This window comes from Thermobia domestica, chromosome 1, assembly GCF_964235325.1.
Source record: "Thermobia domestica chromosome 1, izTheDome1.hap1.1, whole genome shotgun sequence".
Classification (NCBI taxonomy): domain Eukaryota; kingdom Metazoa; phylum Arthropoda; class Insecta; order Zygentoma; family Lepismatidae; genus Thermobia; species Thermobia domestica.
Genome location: NC_137454.1, coordinates 243,042,079 through 243,059,776, shown reverse-complemented (window position 1 = coordinate 243,059,776; position 17,698 = coordinate 243,042,079). Strand labels below are relative to the sequence as shown.

The 17,698-nt window shown below is 36.8% G+C and overlaps 1 protein-coding gene across 1 annotated transcript in view; it reads right to left on the bottom strand.

Moving 5' to 3' along the window:
- Positions 1–17,357, bottom strand: part of LOC145694846 (peptidyl-prolyl cis-trans isomerase) — a 31,319-nt gene extending 13,962 nt beyond the window's left edge. Inside the window, exons 1-2 of the mRNA XM_081771538.1 lie at positions 17,189–17,357; positions 1,160–1,376 (exon numbers count right to left, since the gene is read on the bottom strand). Coding sequence (XP_081627664.1) covers positions 1,160–1,376; positions 17,189–17,257 — 286 coding nt within the window. The 5' untranslated portion in view covers positions 17,258–17,357. The remainder of the gene's footprint in view (positions 1–1,159; positions 1,377–17,188) is intronic.
- Positions 17,358–17,698: the final 341 nt, after the last annotated feature.

Below are 17,698 nucleotides of genomic sequence, written 5' to 3'. Positions count from 1 at the left end.
CGCAGATGGTATCGACAGTTTGTAGATACAGGATGTGTACGTAAAGGAAAGTTCTTGAAAGTGTTGCACGAATTCAAACTGCTTTCCAACCTAGTCCAAAATCAACTCGTGCCAGTCAGGAGGTGCCGACAATTTGGCGTGTTCTACGGCTTCATAACCAACCGACGTCTCAAGTCACAGCTGTTACGAGCTCTGTGTCCTGATAAACGCAAACTTGTGGCATTTTGTAACTAGATTCTGGATGCTGTTTACAATGATTAACACTTTTGCACAACGCAACGTGTTCAGTGATGAAGCGACTTTCCGTGTTAGTGGTCAGGTAAACAAAATTTTTGTATTTGGGGCCTACAGAACCCACATGCAGTCACTGAACATGTATGAGATTCGCACAAAGTCGACGTGTTTTGTGTGATATCCCGATCATCTGTTTACGGCCCAATTTTTAATGGAAAGACTTAACAGTCAGCAGTATCTCGCTGTTACAAAACTGGTTGTTTCCGAGGCTGCACGAAGACAACTTCATTTTTCAACATGACGGGGCACCCCCTCACTGGAGTCTCCAAGTGCGTGAATATCTGAACGAAACTCCCGAACCGTTGCATTGGTTGAGCTGGCGACTTCATGTCTCAGCTGGCCTCCACGGTCACCGGATTTGCCACCCTGTGACTTTCCTGGGGGTTTCGTTAAAGACAACGTTTATGTACCACCACTCCCACAGAATCTGGAAGAGTTGAAGAACCGGATCCGTACTGCCATAACATCAGTGACGCAGGGCATGCTTGCCCGAGTATGGGAGGAATTTGAGTATCAATGTGATATTGTTTGTGTCGCTGATGGAGGACATATAGAACATCTGTAATTTGAACTTTGAACTGTAATTTGAACTTTAGAGGTTCATAAATATGTGTATAAATTTCATATTTGTATGTCAAAGTTTAATATACGCATTCGAAATACGTATATTTTTGAAATGGCGTACTAATAAGAATTCTGAAAAGTCCTGATGTAAACGATACAACGGAGCCTACTGTCAAGCAGTTTTTTTAAAACAAATACCGAACATACATTTAAAAACTCCTTTCAGAAGGAAGCCGTCAAAGTTACCTGCCATTAACAATTACTAATCGTACTATTACACTCAATGATAACTGATATTTACCAGGTCCAGTGTGCTTCAGGTTGAAATTCTCGTCTTCAAATTTATTTCCATAAATAGATTTCCCGCCTGTGCCATTGTGATTAGTGAAGTCTCCACCCTGGCACATGAAGTTTGGGATCACACGGTGGAATGTACTACCTTTGTAACCAAATCCCTTTTCACCAGTGCAGAGAGCACGAAAGTTTTCAGCCGTCTTTGGTACAACATCACTCCTCAGCTGTAATTGAAGTTCCAAAGTTTTAGAATAAAATTACCACATGTAAAATTCGTAATACTAATTACCTACCTGAACTAGAAATGCAATTATACAATATTTTAAGCATTTTTTCTTTATTTTGTACTAGAGATGCAAGGGCTCGGAAAAAAAAAAGTTTTTTTTTTTAATTCTGCTTCGCTTTTTTGCTTGGGAAATTTTGGGCTTTTCAAAATTTTGCTTCAAATTGATAAAGCAGACTTCGCTTCGCTTCTCTACAACACAAAACTCACTGATGTAGATAAAACATCTAAAATAAACTATGAATTACGAAAAGTTTCTTTTAATACTTAACATATTTACATTATGAATTCCAAAGGATTAATCAATATATATAATATTTTTAACCTCTTTATATACGAAAGTAAGTACTTGTTTTAAAGAAAAAATATACATAAATAACTAGCAAAATTGTATGAAGTATTTTTACTTCAAAATATCACACCCTCTTTTTGAAACACAGTAAAACATGAGAGAAATACATTTATATGATACTCTTAACCCGGGAAAGCCCGGTGTCTACAGGGGACAGCAGTTTAAATGTCAATTATTTTTCACCCGAAGGAAGTATTTCGGTTATGTTTGGAGTTTTGGAAAGTATCTAGTCTGAAGATCACCTGGCACTACTGCGTGATTCCACATCCACCTAGCGGCAGAGATATGAAGTACAGAATTGCGCATTCTGCGGCCTGAGTGGCAGTTTGCCCCCTTCACTGCATGAAAATGGCTGCCAAGAAAGGAAATAGATAACTATATTTTTAAAAACTCTTGATTCATTATCTTGAAACATTCATGTTCACATATAAAATGTAAGGTTTGGTCACAAATGAATAAAAATACTTATAATTTTGCAAAAACAAGGTGTCCCCTGTAGGGGACACTGGGCATTGTACATACATAATCTCTTTCTTTGTATAATTTCCGATTTTGAGACCATAGTTTGAATATACTATGTCGTAGATTTCTGAAACTATACAAAATAGATACTGATACCTTGCTTATTATATACTAAGTTTGATTTAGTCCAGTTTTCTTCCAAGGCGAAAAAGGCTTTTGAGAACTATTCTTGTCTACACAAAGGTTTTCAAGATGAATTTAACTACTACATAACAATGATAATGATTGTTGTAAGTAAAAAATAAAAATTATAAAAATTGTATTGTTGTTGAAGTTTAGATAACCAAACAAAACCTAATTAAATCTCCCTAGTCTAATCTGTTTGATTATGTTTTCTACGTATAAGTAACTTGTGCTTTGTGTGATAATTTACGTGAAGCTAATTTTCTTTTCAGCCTCAAGCTCCATGAAATTGTTGAAATCCACTGACTTGACTATTAACTGTGATCTCTGCCACCCGAACAGGTTATTTGATTACTTTTGAACCCTAGCACGGAGCTCAGTATAGCAAGATACCGTATCAAGAGATCTGGGTCTAGGTCCAAGTCTTGTTTTGGATATAGAGTCTAGGTTACCGCAAGGCCTTGGAGCTTACAATTTTTATTTTGATAACATTTTCACAACATTGTCACTTATTGAAACTGTCAGTGCATTCAATAAATATAGAGGAGTCGACAGATTAGATGAAAATGCACACTCAATGAGATTTGCTTTCCAAGGAAACAAATGGTGGTTCCCTCTCTTCGCGTTTGGTATGGATGGCATTCTAATTATGCATGGCTAATACTAAAAGAATTGGCCAAGGTTAAAAACTTACTTATTGTCAATTTCGTAGAATGATTGTTCAAATTTACTGCGGTATTTATAGGAAAGCACCTGTGAACAGTGTCACTTGTAGTACACCATTAGATCAACGAGTTCCGAATGGCGTTCGCCTCAACTCTGACCCTAAGTAAAATGTACACAAAAGAGGTGGTTTGTGCGAAAAACACACAAGATTCATGTGTGAAAACTGGTGAGATTGGGTTACATATTCGTTGTTGGTATGACTTTCACAGCCAAAAGTAAACATTGAAGGTCACCATTGTAATTTGCGTTCTGTAATGCTATTGTTTTACCGTGTTTTAGGCAGCGTATTGAAATGTTATAACCAGAATATCCGTATTTAATATTTCACATTTTGTAGTTATTCTATGTATAAGTGATATTTGTGTTCATTTATATTTTACTTACAACAAAACCAGTATATTTTAAGTCAATAGTCGTTTCAATGTATGCCCATTGTATTTCTAATGCCCAGTGTCCCCTACAGGGGACACCCATTTCTCCGCATTGGGTACACGTATGGAATTATTTCCCCTCAATCTCGATTTAGTGTTTATAAAGGACGCATAAAAACAAGAAAATTATTCAGTACCCACTTTGTAGTAAGTATGGGCTTTCCCGGGTTAAAATCTGCACATCAAGAGCTTAGTTTCGGGCGATTCTGTACATTCTTGAAATTTTCAGTTAAGTTCTAACTTTCACATACATTGTATAAATACTTCGAACAAAATTTTCATTCATTGATCATATACATAATCTGTTACCACCTATCAAATGCTTCGGATCTGCAAAATCGGTAAGGTTCCAAATTCTGTAATGCAATGACTAAGCTTGTTCAGAATCGGGAAGTACCGGATTTTCTGTTCATGGATTATATGCAGCCCGAATTTTCTGTTCATCTGAGTGTGTGGTTTCCTAGGCTCTAGAATATATAACCACCACCACGGTTTACCCAGTTCTAAAGGTTTCTGAATTTTTAACGAGGACTTCAATATATCGTTACTTTTTTTTTTCAAAAAGAAAAACCGGAATACAGTTAAGAAGAGTGAAAAGAATAAATCACTGTTTCAATTCACAAGGAAGATGACAAAACTGACAGAACAAATTTACAGAACAGTAACACAGTATGGAAGTTAAAATTGTAGATTCATAGAGGTTCATAGTAATGTGAAATACAAACCCTTTTCCCTACGTTTTACGATTCGTTTGCTATAAATTATTAATTTTGTCTCGATTCCTCACGGCACACCGGTTGGGAAACTGCTATACGCAGATGAAATTATTGGAGATTGTATCAGTGTGGATTTAGGCGAAATCGATCCAGTATCAACCAGATATTTACCATTCGACAAATGTTCGAAAAGAAATTAGGTTATATTACCCAGTACATCAACTGCTTATTGATTTTAGAAAGGCCTAGGACTCGGTTAGGAGGGAAACATTGTACAACATTCTTACAGAATTTGGAATACCGAAAAAGCTTGTTAAATTAATGAAAATGTGTTTAAATGAATCCTCGAGTAGAAAAATTCGAGCTTCCACGTCAAGAATGGCCGAAAACAAGGAGATGCGTTGTCGCCATTATTCAGCTTTGTTTCGGAGCATGCTATAAAGAAAATCAAAGATAGCAGCCAGGGTCAACAGCTGAATGGTATTCACCAGGTTATGGCGTATGCTGATGTAAATCTTACAGAAGAACATCGAAATAATTCAGAGGCCTTATTAAACTCTTGCAGCGACATTGATTTTGAAATAAATGCTGAGAAAACTAAATACATGGAAGTTCACCAGGATCGTAATACGGCATATTATGAATGCGTTAAAATATCAAATAATACTTTCGACAAAGTGGATACTTTCAAATATCTAGGATCAATATTACGAGGCCAAAATCATATCCACGAAGAAATTAAATGTAGATTGAAATCAGGAAATTCGTGTTATTATTCAGTTCAAAATATTTTGTCGTCGCGAATTCTGTCGAGGAATTTAAAGCTTAAAATATATAAAATAATAATCATGTCTGTTATGCTTTATGGTTGTGGATCATGGTCGCTTACGCTGAGGGAAGAACGCAGACTCAAAATATTTGAGAATAAAATCCTGAGACGAATATTTGGACCCAAGAGGAATGGAAATAGGGAGTGGCAGAAACTTCATAACGAAGAACTACATAATTTATACGGTTTACCAAACATCGTTCGAGTTATCAAGTCAAGGAGGCTCAAGCAGGCAGGTCATGTAGTCAGAATGGAAGAAGGTAGGAACGCTTTCAAAGCTTTAACTGGAAATCCAGTCGGAAAACGTCCTTTAGGAAGACCTAGGCGCAGATGAGAGGACAATATTAAGATGGATCTTGTGGAAATAGGAATACAGAGTAGAAACTGGATCAAATTGGACAAGTCAATGGAGAGCTGTGAAAGCGGCACTGAATCTTCGGATTCCGTAGACCATTGAGAGAGAGAGAGAGAGAGAGAGAGAGAGAGAGAGAGAGAGAGAGAGAGAGAGAGAGAGAGAGAGAGAGAGAGAGAGAGAGAGAATACATTTAAGTTAAGCACAACTGCATAACATGAGTGAGTGGTTAGCTTTTGCTCTTCTGTCGGTAAGTCCGGAATCCATCCCCGCATTCGACCATTTTGACAAGTTCTTAATTCCATCTGTGAATGTAGAGATAGTGTGTGTACTGAGTCCTGGCCGACTTCCTTTCTTATCGGTTTTAAATCATTGTTATTACTAATTACCAGCAGTGACGAATTTGCGAAGGGGCTAGGGTAGGGATGTTTTCGGATTGAAGCCTGTACCTCGAAATTATGGAAATTCTAAAACAAATATTAGTTATGCCTTTACTCAAACTTCAAGCTCTCCTCAGATAAAAAAAAAAAAAAATAAAAAATAAATAAATAATAATAATAAAAAATAAACATTTATAAGAAAAACTTTTCCCAAAATACTTTTCTAAATCCGCCACTGATTTCAGTATAAAATGGTCTTCGAGGTTGTATTCGGAAAATATTGCTGAATATACAAACGAAACTAAATATTTGTTATGCCTGTACTCATACTTCAAGCTCCTCCCAAATAAAAATTAGGGATTTTTTAGAAAAATCAAACATTTAGAGAAACCTTTCCCAAATACTTTTCTAAATACCCTACTGATTATTCCTATCAAATGGTATTTAAGGTTGTATCCGGAAGATTGTCATTATACAGCTACAATATAACAAATGTGGAAGTACGCTCTGACTGATATATTGAAAAACACAAGTTTAAATATGGCTACAAGCTAGAGTACTAAGCTCTAAGAAATGAAACACGGATGACTAAAAAATTATGTAGAAGAAAAACATTGTCGATAACTCAGACTAAAATAAAGTTAAATGACCTCTAAAATTGCCCTCAAATACTATGTACTTTATGTTCACTTTAATTCATAAAACATGTGCTCCATCCATCATGATGGTGAATTCAAGAGCGAAATATGGCATTTAGGTCATGAAATCTTATTTAACTTCGGAGTATACTATAAGAAAGCTATCTAAATAGAAAATTCATGAAAATGAAAAAAAAAATCCAAAATTCTCGTCCCCCAAAAAAAGCCGGCTTTCTATATAAAAAAAAAATATATTAAAAAAAGCCGGCCTTTTTGCATCTACTTTGTATGCCGAGCACTGATTAAAAAAAAAAAAAAAAACCGCAAGCCTTCCACCTAAGCATTCGCCGTTAAACTACAGCTACATTTGAACTATAATGTATCAGGTTATGACTTAGTAAAAATATCATAGAGGCACCACTGAAACTACAGCATCCTAGTTTTTATTTCCTGCAGTGATACAGAAGCAGAAACAAACCCGGAGTACCACGGGAAAAGGCTATCAATTTTCCTTTTAGACAGGTGAAACGGGTTTGGGTTAGATATTACAACTATGGTCTATCTTCATATAGTAATCATGATTCAGATCTTCTGAAGATTGAGACAGTGGTTACGTTATTTACAGTAGTCGCCAGACAAAGCAAAAATTATTGAAAGAAAGCACTGCCAAAAAGCCAAGACTTTTCCCCTATTGCAAACAATATTAACTAGTCAGATAAATGCAAAACATCCTAAAAAGCCTTTAGTAAAATTTTAGTGTATCTACTACTCGAAACTACTTACCCCTGTAGCAAACCTACGTCGGCCACTCAATTTCAGATAGAGGGCGGATTAAAAAAAAATTGGCACGTAAAGTTCACTATTATGTAGTAAAATTACCCACACAAGAAGCATTAACGCTTTTTGACAGTTCTGAGAATTTAAAAGGTAGCAAAAGTAAGAGCTAGAGTAGGTGTATTACAACGCAAAGGTTTTGAACCAGTCAATGTGTAATTCAGTAATAAATGAAATGAAAGAAAATAGAAAACGCAGTGACAATAGCACTAGAGTAACACTGGTAACAGAGCGATACTCTTGTCAGGGATACGTGACAAGGGTAAAGAGATCAGAGTTAGTATGAAAGACAAAAAGAGATCTCGTAGTGATTATCAAACTGGCACTAAAAATGCCTTTAGTAGAAGAGAACCCGTAAGAAGCAAGAGGTATAAACACTAGGACAACAATGCGGGAAGGACACTGATGTGACGATGACAACTAGAAATTCGGTCTGATACTTATGAGCAGTGTTGATAGGGCAAAGTCGGCTCGAAGCTGAACGTGAGGACAATCCACAAGCAGGATGTTGAATACTATCTTGCTCCACAGGTTGCAATGTTGAGTTTCCGGCAGGAAATAGAAATCTGTTAAGTGTGAACGTCCAATGCGAATCTAATTAGAATTCGTTCCTCCTGTCGAGATCTTGAGCTGGTGGTTCAGACACCATAAGTAGGTTTGAGTACATGTAATGTATTGTTGACAGTCTTGTTCCATTCGAGCTGTCAGCGCTGATGCAACTGAGTAGTGAATAAGCAATTATATGGTTACGCCAACAAAGTATATTTGCACCCGCTCAGAACCATTATTAATATCAATATCAACCAAAACAAAACTACGAGCAAACCGGAACAAGCAGAAAAAAATGTCAAAGCATATAATAGAAGGTAAAATATGCTCAGTCGGACTACTTACACAGAGAAAAAGGGGATGTTAGTTAAAACCTAACAGGTTAATCTGTCGAGGCTGCTCGGCGAGAGGTGTTCGTGGGGTTCGCCCTGAGTAGCAGTGATACAGCTGTTCATGAAGAAATGAAAGATTAGGAAATACTGTGACAAAATACCAAGGTAAAGCGAATCGAAGAAAAAACCTAAAGGAAACACTAGTAATAAGGTGTGGAAAATACGAGTTAAGATATCCATACGTAACATTAAATTGCATGCAAAACATTGATGTACTGTAAAAACCTCACGAGTCTAGGAATAAAATGCGAGTCACCGCCTAGTAGTAATCTCAGTTCCTGTGGGTGTTATAACACATCTGAAGCCAAAACAAAGAGGATACAATTCGGAGCTGCAGCCCCATGTACGAGATATGCATGCCAGAGGGCTCTGCCCAACTGCAGCTGAGTTAGAAGTATTTGTTTACAACAGGACGGTCTAGAATCTAAACTAGATCTGAATCTAAATGCTGCAGTAAGACTAGAATAGTACACCGGGTAGAGATCAGTGCAAGAGGAGCGTTGACAATTTAAATCGTGAACAATTGCATCGTTTGCTACAGAATCCGCCTGCCCTACCAAGAAATCATATGGAGATCAATACGTTGAACCAGAGGTGGTTGTATGTAAATATTAGGAAGGCTAGTAAGAGCACTTCTGGAGTTTGAGAGGATCAGAATACGAGCAATAGTATGGGTCATAGCGTAATCTAAGGCATGAATAATAGCGAGCACCTCACCACTAAAAATGGATGTCAAGGGGAGGGCAGGCCGTGCCCGCATGGGTATGGCCTCGGCCAAGGACAAACGCCAGCCAAAGCAATATCTTCTGCGATAGTTAAGGGACTGTTCGTGTGCATCAAAAGCTAGGCATAGGGGTAGTTAGAAAAGCACCTATAAACAAACACAAAGATGACAGTATCCAAGACTGCCTAGCAAATGAGTAAATCACTCAATCATACTCGAGAGTACAGGAAAGACTTAAAGAGTACTCTACGATCCGCACTCCAGGAACGATAAGGAAATTTCAAAAGTTGTACCGCTCTAGCGCAAGTACATTTCAAATTACGTAATGTTGAAACCAAGTTTGGTATCAGTGCAAGCCCAGATTGACACTACGATAGAACTGTTCCGCTAAAATACAAGGTCAGGACTGGAAACACCGTTAATTATTTTTTTTTCGAGAAAAAATGGAACCCAGTCTGTTGCCCAAATGCATAAACTATTCAAAGTTTGAACTGACGGATAAATGTGCACAGATCATTGGAACTACAATAGATTGCATAATCCAGAGATAAGATCACAAAACAATACCTTGAGGTACAAGTTTCTTAAAGAATGCGATTAGAAAGGGTAGAGAAAGCTTGTACTCTAAAATCAGAGTATAAAAACTTCTGGCAACACAGTCCAAGAATGAAGCTATTGCACGATTCCAAGGCGGCAGGTGGTTGATCGAAAAAGAGCGGCTAAGTCTTTCACATTACGAAAAGCATCCCGAATGAGTTTCAAGACAAACAAGATTATCAGTAGCCGAACGAAATTCACTGAATTCACTTTGGAGGCTAAAGTGTAGAGAATTCAGTTCCGAGAACCAGCATTAGGTTAAGTACCACGTCTAACAACTACCTCCAGCTGACATTCCTGTATTATAACTGGAAGTTATAGCTACTACGTCCGGCTTCTGTATTAAATTCGCAATATATGACTTCCGCAGTTTCATAATGTGGAACGAAATTTACTTTCCAATTAAATGGAAATAATGCCGAGTTCACAATTTCCATAAAATGCACGCCTTCATCTCTGCAAAATGTCCTAGTTGCGGGAATGAGTACTGCTATACTCAAAAGGTCTCGATTCGAGGAAACTACCAATTCATCACGGTCAGTCTCAATGAAGTTGAACATTTCTGCAGTCTACATCGACCTACAGTTTCACGGTGGAATCCAAACCACCGTAGGAATATAAAGGCTCTTCTACCCGGAATCGAACCTGGAACATTTTGTATCAAACGTGTTCGCACTATCCGCTACACCAGCGTAATAGACAGTTTCTCTAGATGGAAGTTCTGCAAATTACATGTTAAATCTTTCATTTCCTTAGTCATATGTCGACAGCTCAGACCTATAAAGATAATGGGCATAAATCCATAGTGTTTTTTTTAAAGTATACACTTCAATTCTTGATAAGTATTACTCTAAAGGTATCGCACTCTTTCACATTTTCATTAGGTGGGCATAAGGATAATTGTTATAAATTTTATGATTAAATGCAGACTCCGGACAGTTATTCGGAGGCAGTTTCCGAAGTAGCTTTGCAGACAGTCAACATTATGTATTTCATAGTAACTTCAAATAAGCGGACCTTTCATCTAAAGGTAAACAAAATCACGATGCTAAAGGCCTTTACAATAAATAACTTAATGCATGTATTCCTTAATATAGAAGCGAGGCAAAGTAAATCGTAAATACAAGTTATTTTTTTAATCTTTCAAGAAAAAACATGCAGACCTGAACTGAATATATCCCAAAATATGGTTACTGAGGTGAAAGTATAACCTTCCAGCCTCGAAATTAATGCATGAGTTTCCAAGCGCAGAATGTGTTAACGGAATTAAAAGTATATTTCTGGGCCTTCGGCATTATGGTCTTTCAGGTCTGTCACGTATGAGAAATGACGTTCCTCTCTGCGATCACATTAACCAAGGAAGTAGGTACTTAACAGGTCCCAAACAGTTTCCTTCCTGTCATTTCCTCAGATGTTGGGAAATTGCCAACTTCTAAAATGGTCATAATTTTGCCGCTCCAAGCAAACTTTTTAATAATTTGTACTCTCCCGGTTTATGGAAACAAGCATGAACTAGTATTCTTTAGTCAGGAAAATCATTCCTGGTATCCATTACTTCTTGAGGGTGGGGTTCCATTCCTGTATGCAGATCCACTTCAGAAAATCTTAGTTACGGACACAGCATCCGGACATACAGGTCTCATAAAACGAACAGTGCAAAACCAACCACTTGAATTAAGTGGGCACTAGAAAGCAAGAACTAACTTACATATGAGTAGATTGTTGGTGGGCTCAGGTGTGCGCATGAATAGTGGAAAAACACTCCGTTGCTATGTTTTACTATCGAACAAGTTTCGGATGCTTCTATGTTTACTGATCATGACTTAACACTAATAATTTTAAAATCCGAGAAAGGGTTTAAGCTTATGATATACATATTTAGTTTATGCGTCTCTTATGGGTTACTATGTTACACTTTTTAACAGTGATGTCCGATTCATGCTTTTCTTTATTTCTCGGGATAACTTCCGCAGATGGCCCCCCAAAATTATGGTGAAACCGAATTACACGAAATTTAAGTACCAGAGAAAAAAAATATAATCACTGTACAATAATTAATTACCAAAAAAAAATTAGTAATCTTTCGATTATACAGGGCGCGTAGTGAGATATTAAGTAAATTTACAGCATAATGTGTCAGGGTTTCACACCCACTTAGTAATCTAGGTGCATGATTCAACACACGAGAGAAAGGTGCCAAATGATTCTAGCAAGACTCCAAAGTGTCGCAAAACACATCGCCCCTTTGAGGCTCCACTGCAGTTAACCGGCTGGATTCCTCCAACGTTTGATTACAATATGCAACAGTTTGCCGATTACAAGGCGACCGGCGAACCATTGCTTTAGTTATTTTCGTATGAGTCTTCAACAGTTAACAGTTGAATGACACTGGTCTTGCGTGGTAATGCAAGTTAGTTTATTCACTTAGTCAAGAATAAAGCAAACAGGAAATTAACATTTGCGAAATACAATTCCAACTGAAGTAGGCAAATGAAACAAGGGTACTTTTAACTTATTTTACTGTCACCGTAAACATTGTAACGTATAAAATAACTCCTCTAATCAGGGGACAGTCAGCTGAACCTTAGTCAAATCCTGCTTAAGACAATGGGTATTTCTATATCTTAAAATTGTGTTTCTGTAAACTGGGTTAGCATCTTAGAGTGATTTACAATGCCCGCTCCAGCTGGTAGAGTGACTGCGCCAGTAATGGGCCTTTTTAAACCACATAACTAAAACTAACTATGGCCTATGGAACCCGGAGGTTCAATGCCGCGTTCACAAAAGCTCTCCACTGACTTCTATCCTTAGCTAACTGCATCCAGCTTCTACTTTGTATTCCAATCTCTGCGAGATCCATTTTAATATTGTCCTCCCATCTGCGCCTAGGTCTTCCTAATGGTCGTTTTCCGATTGGTCTTCCAGTCAAGACTTTGAAAGCGTTTCTACTTTCTTCCATTCTAGCTACATGACCCGCCCACCTAAGCCTCCTAGACTTGACGACCCTAACAATGTTGGATAAACCATATAAATTATGTAGTTCCTCGTTATGAAGTTTCCGCCATTCACCATTCCCGTTCCTCTTGGGTCCGAATATTCGCCTCAAGATCTTGTTCTCAAATACTTTCAGTCTATGTTCTTCCCTCAGAGTAAGTGACCATGTTTCGCAGCCATACAAAACAGGCATGATTATAGTTTTGTATATTTTAAACCGCATAAGCAGTTTTAATTAAATATATTAGGAGTTATTCAAAATACCAAAATACAATGATTTCCAAGCACTCCGATTAATACAAAACAAAACAACCATTTTAGATGAGTCATATTTAAGTAACAAAAATATATTTCTGGACTGATATGTACCGGTAATGGGCTAGGCATTTTCTTAACCGTTTAACTTAAAATCACGAATTATCTCGGGATTTTTATTTTGCCTATAAATTATGATAACGAGAATATTTGTGCAGAGCAAAAAAAGACTGACTAAATTTAAACAAATTCTTGTTGCTTGCATTCGGCTAAGTACATAGGTGTCCGCTAGATGTTGCCAACTTCCATTTCAGCAGTTTTAGCTACTAATTTTCGGTTCAGTCAATTAATTATTCACAATGACCTTAGTAAAATAATAGATGCACATTGTATCAAAAATTAACTTTACTGCTTTTTCTTCGAAATAATGGTATTTTCTTGCATAATATTACAAATTTTTGCAATATAAATTGAATGGAATATTTAATTATACTGCTTTTGTTTTTCACGCTTTCTACAGAATATTGATAGTAGCCTATATTCCATTGGGTATTACAGCCTTCCATACAGAAATAAATATTTAAACACTGTTGTTCCTAAAAATATATATGGAGATTTTATAATGCAATTCTGACCTTTAATGTGATATTGTATTCTAAAATATTTTAAAATAAATTGACATGCATTGGAATATATATTTCCTTGGCTTTTGCATAATATTCTAGTATAATTTGGTAATACTTATTGTAGAACATACATTTTCGGAATTTTAATAGTTTTTTGTGGGAAGTTTCATCCTAAATTTCAATAACCTGAACAAACTATATACAACATGTTGTAAACATTCATTTTATTTTTATTTACACTAATAAGTCTTCAAAAAGTAACACCAACAATAAAATACCTATTTTTATATCTTGAATGAGTATACTCGTGCTTCTAAATTGTCAGTTTTCAAATGCCTATTTTGAGCCTAAATTTTGTGTAATTTTAATAATATTTATTTTCACTCACTTTCACCTTCTATGTAGAACAAAAATAAATAAATTTGGAACGTGTTTTGCGAAAAAAAAAAAATTATAAGTTAAGCGGTTAAAAATCCAGTAGTGGGCCACTTATGAAATTATAACGCTCTGCTTTAATTTGAAAGGGAAATTACCATTATCTTTTGAGGAAACATGTCGAAGTAAACTTACTATTATTATACCACATTGACTTGATCCCCAGTCTCCCGTTGCAAGCGCTGCTATCGTCTGAAGGAATTCCACTTGCTTTCTCTCGCTTAGCAACAGCTGACCCCTTATTGGCTCAACGAGAGTGTGTGAGCTTTAGTTCGCATTTTTGCCACGGCTCAAGACATTTTGGCAGCACAATAAACCATTACAACATTTTCCCAGCCCAGTAATAATTCTAAGAAATGGTACGGCATGGCCCATCACTAGATCAACTGATTCTGTACTGAGCCACCATCCTAGGCACAGTGAAATATGGCCCACAACTTAATTCAGAGCGAAAATTCACTAAGATGTACTATTTTTTCATTTTCATGATATTTTCAGTTATTCAAGTTCCCAAGACATTTCTCTGAATTTCATCAATAATGTACACCTGTGGCCCATTACTAGGTAAGATGCTTTTATTTGTGCCTAAAGAGAGCCAGTACGCTGGACTGCACCAACAATTAGTTACACAATATAGGCAGCAATTCGTCTTTGTTCATAACCTGAATCATTATTTTACTTACAATAAGGATTAACTGGATAATTTTTGATTCAACTTACCTCTTCGCTTATCAAAATGCTTAGTTCCCTGCGATTTGCACCATACTCTGCATCCTGCCAACATGTGACTGTTTCACACTATTAGCAGAGTAGAAAAAGACTGATTGGAAGAATCTCCTTTCACTTGACTTTTGCACCGAACAGCCAAAGATAATTTGTCCTTCTGGTGCTTATTGAGCACGGCAATTGCTTGTCAAGAGCAATTGAAACATGTGGCCCACTACTAGCGCATGGCTCATTACTGGTACAAGGCAAAGTTCTAGAACACAGGTCCCCTTTCCCATTTAGCTGTAATAGAAAACGAGCCCTGTGGGGCTCTAACCCACCTTCACTCGCTGATGCTCGTTCGACAATACAATATGAATGAATTATTAAACTTTGGTACAGAAAGGAACCAACCTTGCTACTAACGTATATCGAGGGACTTGTGTTCTAGAACCTTCCCCTGGTACACTCACCTTATACTCACTCAGAAACAATTACAGCACTTTATGAAAAGTAATCAAAACTCTCCTAACCTTAAATTAGACCATTCCTAGGCCTATGTTAAGCAGAAGGGGTCCAACTCTTTTCTCTAAAAAATGTTACAATTTTAGTAATTTCTGATCACATTAGGTTAGTTTAGGGTAGATTATGTTAGTTTATGTTATATTAGTATATGGATCTAGTATAATTTTCCAAAAAAATGTTAGAATTTCGCTTATTTCTACTAATATTAGGTTTGTTTAGTTTAGATTTGGTTACGATCTGTTACGTCTAAGTACTTGCATCATTCATCTCTCCTGTAAATTTTGTTTTTTACGTGCTTCTGGACCCCTTGTACTAAACATACCCCCATTCCTATCCCTATCATACATATCCGTGTCTTACTCTACCATACTCCACTCTACTGTACCGTACAGGAAGGTTCTAGATTACTGGTCCCCCACGTAGGTTAGTAGCTGGGTGGGTTTCTTTCTGTACTTAAGTTTATATATTAATTTACTTAGTATTGCCGAGCGAGCGTCAGCGAGTGAAGGCGGATGAGAGCCCCGCAGGGCACGTTGTTTTCTCTCTTTATATTACTGCTCAATGGGAAGGGGGACCAGTAATCTAGAACGTTGCCCTACTGTACTCTGTCCTTTTAAAGCGACACCATTTATCGAAGCGCAGCTGGAGGTATATTGTTTTCCCGCACCTCATATTCAAAAAGCAACAGTATTAGTAAATGATACACCAAATATGTGCCTCTACATTACGTGTAAGCCCGCGCAGCACAGCCGACAGGCCAGCTTACTTTTCATCTCTGGTTAGCACATGCCGATTTATGGTTTTAGAGCTAAGTTCGATGCTTCATAAAGCAATATTAGCATACTTTTGAAACTGGGGGAGCCAGAATATTTGGCTTAACTTTCGAGGTTTCTTGCTATATTTTCTAGATTCGGATATGATATTTGGATTTAGGGGGAGAGCAGAATTCTTTGCTTAAAATTCTTACTTTCTTCCTGTACAATTTTATTTTTTTTTTTTTTATGGTTTAGGCTAGATTAGGTTATGTTAAGTCGTACTTACACTTACGTAACATCAACTCGTTTCTCCTGTAGATGGTGATTTTGGCCCCCGAGTTCCAAGATTATTCCGCAATATTAGTCTACGATATTACGTAGTCAAATATTTAACCCATTATAACTATTTTATGTGTATTTAATAAATCTTGATCGGCGATACGCAATGAATTAGCCTAGCGTCACGTGGCTATGAAATATGTTCCATCGTGCACCTATAGCTGAAGTTACACCAAACAACTTACAAATTAGGTGTTTAAATAAATGCACAGATTTCAGGATGCCCTTACTCTGAGAATTTTAAGTGACGAGACCACGTCAGCTACTTACTTAGACACAAGAATGCATATCGATAATTACCACTTCCTGTTATACACTGTGTTACCCATTCAATAAGACTTAAGTTTTCCTACTGCAACAATAATGCAACATTAACCCTGAGAAAAAGTGAAATATATGATATTGACTTCAGATACGAATAACAAAGCATAAAGCGAAGCTGGACAACACGCAACATAGTACACAGAGCCCTGGAATACTTAACATGGTAACCATGATATGCTCATTAACGCCTGATTATGCACATGGAAAATTCCACAATGAAGTAACTCGCTTGTAACAAATTCCATTCCTATCAGGACAAAATTAGCTTGTTATGGAGATACATTAACTAATTTCAATTTTTAATGCAGTTCATATTTTATCTGCAGAACAAACAAAATAAAATTTCTCGAATAAATTCATGCGTCATGTCTTCCATCCCAATTGGAAAATAACCTCATGACTTAACCGGCACACTATACAGCCTATATTTAATTAGTGATAAAATTGATTTCAGAAATTTGGAAATTATAAAAGTTAATATTAGTGAGCCTTCAGGCACCCATATTCAAATACTATTTTGGCTGACAGTGGAAACCGGCGAACGATGCATGTCTTGTATCTTGGGCGGCGTCTACACCACTATGATTTTTCAACATTTTAGTATAACCTTATTATCAATATTCTACTAACCTCCATAACAATTCTTCCTAATGGCTGGCCATCTGCACTCATATCAAAATATACTCGTGGGAGACTCATTTCTGAAGATATTTTACGAGCAACCGCAAGGTACGACTTTAACACTACACCACTAACTCCGGCAGGCCTCTGCAAAGAACACGCTTGGCGGCAAATCTTCCCTACTGCAAGTGAGAGAGCCATCTTTCCAGAAAATGCAATGCCTACTACGTTTCTAGGATATCAAATGCTAAAATTTATATAATAAGATCTAGGAAATAGATTTCTTTTTTAAGTGTAACTTTTATTATATAATATCAGTGATAATTTATTTTACGTGTTTGATATTTTAGTAATAATTTTAGGGACTACTTTTCATAGCGCATAAATACTGTTACCGTGATTTTACTTGTGTCAACCCCGGAAATAAATGACGGTGCAACTGCGATTTAGTTTTTTCCTTTTTTTGTTTTTGCTTGTAATGGGGTTGGAAAGCGGGTTTATAAATTGTAAGATAGCACG